The sequence below is a fragment of the Alligator sinensis genome, unplaced genomic scaffold (genome assembly GCF_000455745.1).
Source record: "Alligator sinensis unplaced genomic scaffold, ASM45574v1 scaffold548_1, whole genome shotgun sequence".
NCBI classification, from domain to species: Eukaryota; Metazoa; Chordata; order Crocodylia; family Alligatoridae; genus Alligator; species Alligator sinensis.
In genome coordinates this window covers 290,047-300,709 of record NW_005842973.1, presented here as the reverse complement: position 1 = coordinate 300,709, position 10,663 = coordinate 290,047, and the positions used below count along the sequence as shown (strand labels likewise).

At 39.8% G+C, this 10,663-nt stretch overlaps 1 protein-coding gene across 1 annotated transcript in view; it reads right to left on the bottom strand.

Annotated features, from left to right (window-relative positions):
- TRAPPC8 (trafficking protein particle complex 8) overlaps nt 1–10,663 on the bottom strand; it is a 75,269-nt gene that overhangs the window by 48,088 nt on the left and 16,518 nt on the right. The window contains exons 4-8 of the mRNA XM_025192835.1: nt 9,329–9,503; nt 8,045–8,198; nt 6,758–6,845; nt 3,222–3,478; nt 2,023–2,138 (exon numbers count right to left, since the gene is read on the bottom strand). Of these exons, the coding sequence (XP_025048620.1) occupies nt 2,023–2,138; nt 3,222–3,478; nt 6,758–6,845; nt 8,045–8,198; nt 9,329–9,503 (790 nt within the window). The remainder of the gene's footprint in view (nt 1–2,022; nt 2,139–3,221; nt 3,479–6,757; nt 6,846–8,044; nt 8,199–9,328; nt 9,504–10,663) is intronic.

Here is a 10,663-nt window from a genome sequence, read left to right as displayed (position 1 = left end):
ATTGGTGAAAAAAAATTAAGTAGCTGTCACTGAAACTTATGAAAGCTATTTCATTTGCACCATCATACAAAATCGTTTAATTCTGCCCCTGGAGGAAGAAAACTAAAGGAAAATGTCATTCTACTTATTTTTACTGGCCAGCTAAAACTACAACAGTAACTTGGACCTATGCCTCTTGGATGCAACAAAGAAAAAAAAAGTGCATTTCTTTAGCAACCAGTCAAAACTGGTTGGAAAGGGGCATAAAGGACTCGAGTCTTTCTGCCCATAGTATAAACACCACTCCTACCTGTTTAAGACTAGCTTACATTAGTTTACACTGTATCAGTAAGGAAGACTGTTCCAAAGACTAGGACTAATAGGGGTAGAAACGGAACTACTTTTTAAAAGATGGAGCTTGAATACTTCATAAAAGCATCTATAAGGTGTTACTCCCTACTAGAGCTATGCGAAGCTTTGGTCACCGATGCAATTCGGCAGAGATTCAGCCCAATTCGATGGCCAAATCTCCAAATCCAAATTGAATCAGGAGACCCTTTAATCTCTCTGAATTGAATTGGAACACTCCAAATTGATTCAGAGTTTCAAAATGATTTGGACATAGACACAGCTTTATATGTTTTTTCTACATACCTTAGGACACCAGGCAGTGCGGGAGGGTGGACCCGGAAGTGGACGAGAAGCACTCCCGGTCCACTACGGAGCACGTGCCCCACCCCTCCCCAGCGACTGGTGGCTCCTGGGTCCCCCCACACCCAAACTGCCAAGCTGGAGGGGTGCGAGGGTCTGCACTCTGCAGTGGACCCAGAAGTACTTCCGGTCCACTTCCAGGTTTGCCACCAAGCATGTGGGAGACCCCCTGCGCTCCTGTGGGGTGCTCCATCCACCCCAGCATCACAGTGATCACGAACCATGACTGCTACCTCAAAGCACATAGAAAAAAACATTTAAAGCTGTGTCTGTGGCCGAATCACTGATTCTCCAAGTCAGCATCGTATCTTCAGTCAGCAGAATCGAAAATCAGGACAGTGATCCGAATCAACAAATCGAATCACTGTCCCGAATCGGGCTGAATCCAAATCGAACATGGCCCACTTCGCACACCCATGCTCCCTAAAAAACAAGGGGGTATTGGACTTCAGAAGCCCCTTCTAAGGCTAGGTAGGGATCTCAAAGACAAACTATACTAGTAATTGTTTTAAACTTGGATAAGTGTCCATGGAGAAGTTTATATCAGATTTTAAACTAATCTTTGTTAAACTGTGTGCAACTATTAAACAGAGATGAAAAGGGGAATCTTAAGAATTCAAGCATAGCACACTGCTGCCTCCCTCCCTGCCTGCCCCTGTTTTCCCTGCTACAGAGGTGGGGAGGGATGGGGACACAAATTTAAGACAACCCTCCAACAGTTACATTCTATGCATAGAAAATTAATAAGTTAATACATTTTCCATGAAAAGAAGCAATCAAATACAGTAAGCACCTGTGTGTATGCTCTTTCATTGGAGGCCTAAGTCTCCTGCTTTAGGCTTTCATCAAATGTGGGAGTAAGGGTATGCACATTGTCAGTTACTGGCAGCAGCTGACACCTAAACCCTTGCTCCTTTTAAACTCATGTTAAAACAGTTAACCTGTCCTGTTTAAGAATCCTCACATGCTGGTGTGTGCCAACTAAACTAAAATGGCCTATCAACCAAAGGTAACAGTTCATCATCTCTCCTTTCTTATCTGTAGAATTTTTGTAAAAGTCTAGTTGTACTTGAAAAAGCATAAGGGGGTATACCTTCATAAAAATATCTGTTCAGCAACAAACTAGACTTTAAAAGGACTTCTCTTCTACTATTTTAGTTCAACGTCTTTAAAAAAGTTTTTTTGTGCAAAAATGCATACTTTTTTAGTAAATGTTTTGTTGATTCTAAGATTTTAGTTGAAATCTTGGTCAGCTACAGTACATTCATAATACCAAAGTGTTGGTCAAGATGTTTGTTTTTATTTAAAATTTAAAGAATGAAAGTTACTTACAGCAAGCCAGATGTATTTTTCAGCTCATTTATACTTTTCTCTGGAACCTTACCACCACCAAACCATTTTTTGGTTGCAGAAAATAGTGATCGACTCAAACCTTTCCTGGATATTAACTGTAAGAGAAGAGTGCAATTTCCATTAATTCACTCAGCTTTAAGAGATTACAAGAACTGTGATGAAGCTCAAATGCTTCGGGTGATATAATATACACCTTAAAAATTTGTTTAACTTCAAAAACAGACAAAGGCAATATGTTAATACATGTTAGTCCAGTGTTTCCCAAACAGTGTGCCTTGGCACAAAAGTGTGTCATCAGAAATTAACAGGTGTGCTGCAGAATTTTGCCATGGCAATGAGCTACAACAGGCATGAAGATGGGGAATGCCTTAACAGGTGTGCTGCAGAAAATTTTTACTAAATGTAAGTGTGCCTTGGGCTGGAAAAGGTTGGGAATCACTGTGTTAGTCATTTCAGATGAGACTTTGACTAATAGCACAGGTAGCTCCTTGATGGGAGGAGGTCATCATATCAACATAGTGTCCTCGCAGCAAACAGTTATTCTATGACCAGAAAACGGGTTTTCTTTTTCTTTTTTTCAAACAAAGTTGGATCATGATTAAAACCCAATACCTGAAAACATCAATGTCAAAACAAGTACTTCTACTAGTTCACTTATTCTAGTCAAGGTTTCCCCCAAAGAGACCTTTTCCCAAACCATGAAAAGACTACATTGCTGGACGTTTTGCTGGTTTCTCATAAATATGACACTATCTTAAACCTGCTAGACAAATATACTCATGAATCACTTGATTACATGAATTTATCTTTAAAATTAATTATCTCCATTTTTAGTATTATTTGTAATATACTAACATGTTTCGATCATTATTTTAAAGCATGCTGCAAGTTGAGCATGGCATTGTTCCAGATTACAACATAGTACAGAAATGGACATTTTGAGTCACTGAGTCCAGTCCTTTAAACGTTTCTGTTGGAGAGTAGGGGGAAATGGCTGAGGTATATCTCTACTGTATCTAGGATGTTTTCAGGGTTTTTCTTTATTTGCATGACTATCCTCAACTGTCCACCTGAAATCTAGATAAGCGAGTTTCAGAAGAGGGAACAGTTTAGTGACATATTGAACTTAATATATATAGTAATGCAGCAAAAGAGGTATTTTGAAAGAGAGATTTTACCTGGTCATTAAGCTGCCGAATTGTTTTCTCTATGTGTGGCAAAAGCCCCCTAAATGTGAACTCCTGTATGAACTGCCTAATCCGATCGTGATCTGTGAGTGTTAAACATGCACCGTGAGGTGTTCCAGAACTTGATTTTTTTGATTCGTGTAGTGACGGAGTGGTCTTTATGAAATCAGTGCCATCCAAAGTGCCACTAGTATCACTGGGATGATCCAGTTGAAGAGGGTGAGCCTTAAAGTTATTTGATAAGCCATCTACTGAAAAATAAAAAATTTTTATTTTGCTAATGCATTCAATTATTTTTTTAAAAAACAACAACACACATTTAGATTTTAAAAGGCTTTACAACTGTTGCGTGGCCTACTATCCCTACTTACTTAAATTTCTCATATCCAAACTATTTGTCAGGCAAGTATATTACATATGCCACACTCTTAAAATGGAGGCTGTTCACCTGTCATTAGTTGAAGTAAATTGCCAAAACCCAAAACCCTCTGGAAAGCTCCAACCAGGAGGGAAGAGGAATGAATGGAAGAATATGACTTCACACCAAACCAAGGAACAATGCAGGTAAGTGGTAAAAAAAGGGATTCTACACTGCTCCTCCAAGGAAAGAGTAGAGGCCTGAGTAACAGGTTGAGTTTGACCGTTTTATTTGCATTTTTAATTGACAGTCTGTACTCAAGAGTCCCCCTGTTTTAGCTGGGTAACCATCCTTTCTCTGATGATGGGCAATATAGCTCTCTACTCTCAAGCCATGTACACAGTAAACTAGTAGTCAGGGGGTGATTTATACTGTGCATGTGATTTCTGTTCAGATAAAATGCTCCAACTCAGGAGGCACAGAAAGCATACTTTGTGCCCTGAGCAAACCCTGCAGGAGAGTGGGGTGGGGACAACAGTCTTAACCATGCCAAGAACTCCTGAACAGCCCTTGGTTGAGCTGCTGCTGCAGCCACCACCACCACCACCACATGCTGTGTCTGCTCCAGCTGTTGTTCTTAAAGCAGCAGCAGTTGCCACTGCTGGGCAGCCTGGGAGTTCCTGGCATAGATAAAGATGTGAGACTGCTCTTGCTGCTAGGGCACAGACTCCACGGGCAGGGGGCAATTCCAGCACCCATCCCATCCTGGCGCCTGGGATGGGTGCCCCTGTTGCCCACCCCTAGTTTTGCTACTGCTCCAACTGCCTTGAAGTGGCCATGATTAGAACCATGGGGGGCAGACGGACAAGAGGAAAAAGGGGCTAGTGATTCAAAAGTAGCCCTTATGCAAACAGATTTAAAAATTACCACAGTAGACTACAACAAAATGGTGTCTCAAGAGCTCATGTGGTAGATGAAGCTTTAACAATAACAGAAGAGACTTTACTCTCCGGCAATGCCATTAATAACATACTATTAAAAGAAGGGCAAAACTGCAGCTGTGGAGGATTCCAGTTCTCAGCCCCAGCTGATCTATTAGACCACAACTTGAGCAATCTAGAAGTAAGTTTTTCAAGAAGCCTCGGGGGTCTCTTCCAATTGCAAACCTGCATTGGAAACTTTAAAAGGGGCTTTTCTTTAAATATGAATAGAAGTCTAAACATTGTCACAGGTCTACCCAGTTAATTTCAGCCAGATGACCACACAAGTTGAATTGGCAGCTCCAATCATTTAAAGCCTTACCAAAGCGTTGAGTGGAATATTTTACAAAATAGACATCCATTAAATCCAGTCTTCTTGCTAGTTCAATCATAAGATTAAGCAGATTGTGCTTATTATAAATTCCTGCTCTAGTCCAGTTATTTAAAAAAAGCCTACCCTAGAAAAAAAATTGGCAAACTAAAACAAAGGACTCTCACTGTGGTGTAGTTACTTAAAGAAACAAGGTGAGGTATATAAAGGATATGATTTCTTATATTAAAAGTTCTCCCAGAACGCTCCAACTTGCAGAAGTCTGCCTACATCCTTAATGATCAGAGCTTACCAGATGGTTCCAAACTAGTACAAAGAACAATGGCATCACTCAGAAATAAAGCATTTAGAAAATCAGAAAGTTAAAAATAAGCATTTAACAGGTATGAAAGGAACACAGGAACTGCTGCCCTGGATCAGACCAAAGCTTTCTTCAGTCAGTGGATTGCAGAAGATGCTTTAGAACAGCGGTTCTGAACCGGGGATACATGTACCCCCAGGGGGTACGCGAGATATATTTCATACATTGTCTAACACAGGTCAAAGGGCCTAAAAAAATTAATTTCCTCGCACTGAAAGGGGGTACACGTGAAGTCTCACTCTGAGACCAAGGGGTACATCAACTGAAAAAGGTTCAGAACTGCTGCTTTAGAAGAATGTGCCAGAAACCCATAGTTCATAAATACAGAAATCATCTGCTCCCATGTATAGAAGTCAGCCACAAGGCTCAAGTCAATAACCCTTCAACAAAACTCAACTTCCTGTAGTAGTAAATATGTTTTCCTTCCTATCTATGAAATTTCCTTTCAATTTTGTCCCTTTTTTTCTTTTTAAATCAACTCTCCTCTTGATCTTGTGATACATTATTTTATAAACTTCTATCATGCCCCCTCTATCCCTCTTACAAGTCTCTCTCACTCCCTTCCTGAGGGAGTACGCCCCCCTCCGCCTGTCCCTGGATCACTCGCCCTCTTCCTGCGTTTTTCAAGATGGGGTGAGACCAGTAAAACAGACAATACTTCAAATTAAATGATACAACTCATCAACATAAAGGCATTACAATATTTTCCATGTTATTTACCATCCCATTTCTTATGCTACATCTTATGAGTTTAATTTGATGACAGTTTCACACTGAGCAAAGGTCTTCACTGAACTGTCTACAAAAGAAGTCATTCAGATCTTCATCTTGAGTTCATCTAGTTATATTTCTTTTCACATATGCATTAGATTGTGTTTACCATTTGCTGACCATTTGCTTAACTTGTTCAGGTCTCTTTGAAGTTACTTTCTAGCTTTAACTGACTGGAATAACTGCCAACTGCAAGTTTAGCTCCTGCATTACTCTGCCATTCCCAATTTATAAAATGTATTAAAATATGGGACTCGGAAGAGGAGTCTGGTTACCCTTTTTTCATATTAAATGGCCAACTTTTTGTTCTTACTGTTTGCTTTCCATTTCCCAACCCATTTTTGATTCATGATATAGTTGGCCTCTGACCCCATTAGTACTCAAATCTTTTGGCAGCCTCTTCTACAATACACTGTCAAAATCTTTTTGAAGGTAAAAGCAGTCAACTAGTTCTCCCCTATATATTGCTTTAAACACCTTACAAAACGGAATGTTTATAATGCATTCTGGTACCCAGAAACTCAGCCAGCCTCAAGACACACTGACCTAGTTGCTTAAAAACCAATACAAGACAGGATTTTCTGCACCAAATTATTATCCAAGACATGGAAGGTAATATGTAGACATTTGTTTTTCACATGCCTACATTAACATAAAAAATGTTAAATAAAGATATTAAGTTATAAAAAAAAAAAAAAAAAAAAATATATATATATATATATATACCTCTGATATCAATATCTAAGCCATCTGATATTAAGTGGTCAGCACTCTTATTCGAAATTACAGTATATGGACCATCTTCATAAGATTCCTACCAGGAGGAAAAAAAAGGGGAGGAAATATTTTAAAAGTTGTTTCCAAGTCATTAATATTTATCAATTATTCCCAAAGCCTGAAAAATACAAATACTACACTCAAAGAAGGACTGTAACCACATTTTAAAATGAATGCGCACTCTCTTTCAACAGCTAGTTTGCAGAGTTCAAGAGAATGAAAAATTCTCAAAAAAGTTCAGTTTTGATTAAAAGTTACAGTACACAAAGGGTGAAAGGAAGACAGAATCTGACTACTTTTTCTTCAAGGTTTAAATAGCTACAGCGGTCAAGAATCACTTCAAGAAGATGTCAGATCAGTTAAGTTAATATTAAGAAAGCAATTAGCATGGATAAGGGACTTAAAAGGTCTAACTTAGTGAAAGATAGGACTTCTTGATTTGGCTTACTGTGAAACATTAATTCACATCTTAGGAGGGATATCACACATCTGAGAGGAACAAAGGGAATAGAAACTACTTTAAACTTTAACAGTAAAGTTTGAGTGTCTTTGACAATGCCCTTTTTAAATCAAAGGCACCTTCTGAGATTTGGCAAGAATGGAGGCAGCATTCCACAAATATCTGCTGATCAAGGTTTTCTCTTCTATTAGCATATAGAAGATGCACAAAAAGTCAAATACAAGAGGGAAAGACTCATTTTGGTCTTGTGACAACTGCAAAAACTCTACTGCCAAGGAAATTTCTTTAAGTGGGGCAGAGGATGTTGGCTCCTTTAGTGGCATGTAGTGGCATACAACCAGCCTTTAACATCTTGGCAGACATGGATATGTCCCATCAAGCTAGATTACAAGGCCTCAGCACAAAAGGAACAAAGCTGTTTTCTCCTAGCCTCCGCAGGCTTAATTATTTCCCACAACTCCACCAAACTAAGATTTGAAAAAAGTTACACTAAGGAATAACAAAGACAAAAAAAAAGGAAGGAAAAGTAAAAAGAAAACAAAAAAAACCCACAAAACCAACAGTCTTTTAGAGGAGAACTCCCTTTGTGTTCTCAGAAACACAGTTTGGAGGAGAGGAATGGATGACCTAATACAACCGAATACGAAAATACCCAGGAGGAAATTATTAAGGATGCACAAATGCACCAAAAACCATTACATGATGCTACCGGAACAGTTCACTAAGATCAGAGCAGAAGTCAATATGGACATTTAAGAAGTGTTTTTGAAACATACCTGGTTTTGTATGCTGTTTTTCTGAAGATACTGACTCCAAGGATCTGGTATCTGTTCATCTACTCCCCTGTTAGATACTCGAGAATTTATTTTAAGTAAATAACACCCCTGAGTTCCATATCTCTGCTTCATTTCTTCATAAATCGAATCAGCTCTGAAATGGAAATATCAAGTTTTGTCAGTTTGTCTTAAAACTGGACCGCCTTGCAACATTTAAAAGTGGTTTTCCTATCCAATAACAGTTGTAGAAGAGGAACATAAATCACACAATTTCTACTGAATTGTATCACCTGAAACAGACTTGCCCATATCAACACCCACAAAAATACTCTGTCAAAGTATTGCCTGCTAGATCCTTCCACTCATCCCTCAAGTTTCCCTCTTCCCCCACACGTGATGCACTGTAAAGCAGTTAACATAAAGAACAGGATAGCAGCTGGAGTAGAACTGCAATAAAGAAAGAAACACTTTGCCTCTGAAAACACACAGGGAGCAGTTAATTACATGCAACTGCTACTGCTTGGCAGTAGCCACTGATTCCGTGCCAAAAGGCTAGCATGGAAGAGGGAAATGAAGACAGTTTAGAAGACAATTAAGGGCGGAGGGGAGAGGAAAAATATCTGTGGAAAGAAATAGCTAGGACAAATAGTAGTACTAATTTTGATATTCTGCCTATTTCTATTTTAACTGAAGGTCACATTTAGGAATAAACTATTAAATAATGTATAATGGTATGTGACTGGGTTACTATACAAAAGAATGACAGTTTGTTACCCAAAACATTCTGGGAGCCTTAACTGCAAACTAAGAGAGAGAGAGAGAGAGAGAGACTCTTTACACAACACCCCAACATTGGTACTGCTTCATTTCCTAGCCTCGGAACCAATACTTTGTCATCCTGAGTTTAAATTGTACTCAAGTCTTATAAACAGTATATACTATGAAAAGCCATTTATGTTGGTAACCTAACTCACCAATCTGCAAATTTAGAGTATTTCAAGCTACTTTTTCTTTGAATGCCATCCCAAATTTTACAATTTGACTTGCTAAATCGGTCAATTTTATACAAAAATGTGTATTTAAGTTTGTACCAATGCCTGAAGATTAGTAACTTTGAAAGAAAAAGCTTTCACACACAGTTAGCCAAAGACATCTGCTTGGGCATCAGTCTACATACTGTTAATCATTATCTTTTTGTTTTAATTTTTTTTTTAAATGAACTGCAGTTTACAGAGTTAGCATATCAGCAAAACAAGCTCTTCTGAAATCATGAAGATGACCTACCTTTGTTCCTCTCCTGCACTGACATCATGCAGCAACACATAATATTTCAGAGTGTTGGGTATGAACCATTTTGGATATAAATAATCACTGCTGTGCTGAATTCGATGTTGTTCTTGTGACAGCTTCAGAAACTGCTCCACAGGTTCAGGTTCACTAGAAGAAACTACAAGCATACCTGATTCCTTGCATTAAGGGTATTTCTCAAGTGTCAGAAACCATTACTGTTTTTTTGTACAGTGCTTGCTTAAATCTATAAACTGTCCAATTTTAAACTGCTAAAGTATATCTGAAGCTGAGTTCCGACTTCAATCTCAGGAAATGTATAAATATAATTTAAGAGTGTCAGATCACTGGCACGTTTTAACAGTATGAAACTTGGTCAGAGCTTAATCTCATGTAATATAGTTTGATTTAAAACAAATACCTGCACAGTTGGATGAGTCAAAAATTGGCTGATGGGGCACACCCAGAGAGTGGTGGTGAACGGGTCGTACTCAACCTGGGGGGATGTGAATAGTGGGGTCCCCCAGGTTTTGGTCCTGGGGCCTACACTGTTCAACATCTTCATCAGCAGCTTGGACGAGGGGGTGGAAAACACGTTGTCCAAGTTTGCCAATGACACCAAGATGTGGGGAGAGGTAGGCATGCTTGAAGGGAGAGGCTGCAATTAGATTTAGACAGACTACAGAAGTGGGCAGATGGTAATAGGATAGGGTTCAATGTAGATAAATGCAGGGTGCTGCACCTGGGGAGAAGGAATCCACAACATACATACAAGCTGGGGAGCTCCCCCCTTGTGAGCACAGAGGCGGAAAGGGATCTTGGAGTCATTATTGACTCCAAGATGAACATGAGCCGCCAATGCCAGACTGCAGCCAGCAAAGCCAGCCACACCTTGCCATGCATCCGAAGATGCATCTCAAGCCAGTCCAGACGTGATACTCCCCCTCTACGCAACATTGATCGGGCCACAATTGGAGTACTGCGTCCAGTTCTGGGCACCGCACTTTAAGAAAGATGTGGCCTGCCTTGAGAAGGTTCAGAGGAGGGCCACCCGCTTGGTTGGAGGGCAACAGGGCAGGCCCTATGAGGAGAGGCTGAGGAAACTGAACCTGTTCAGCCTCAAACGGAGGCTGAGGGGGGATTTGGTGGCTTTCTACAAACTTGTTAGGGGAGATCAGCAGCAAATAGGAATGACCCTATTCTCCACAGCAGCACCTAGGGTGACGAAGAACAATGGCCAGAAGCTGCTGGAGAATAGGTTCACGTTAGAGATTAGGAGGCACTATTTCACTGGTAGGGTGGCTAGGATCTGGGAACAACTTCCTAGGGGAG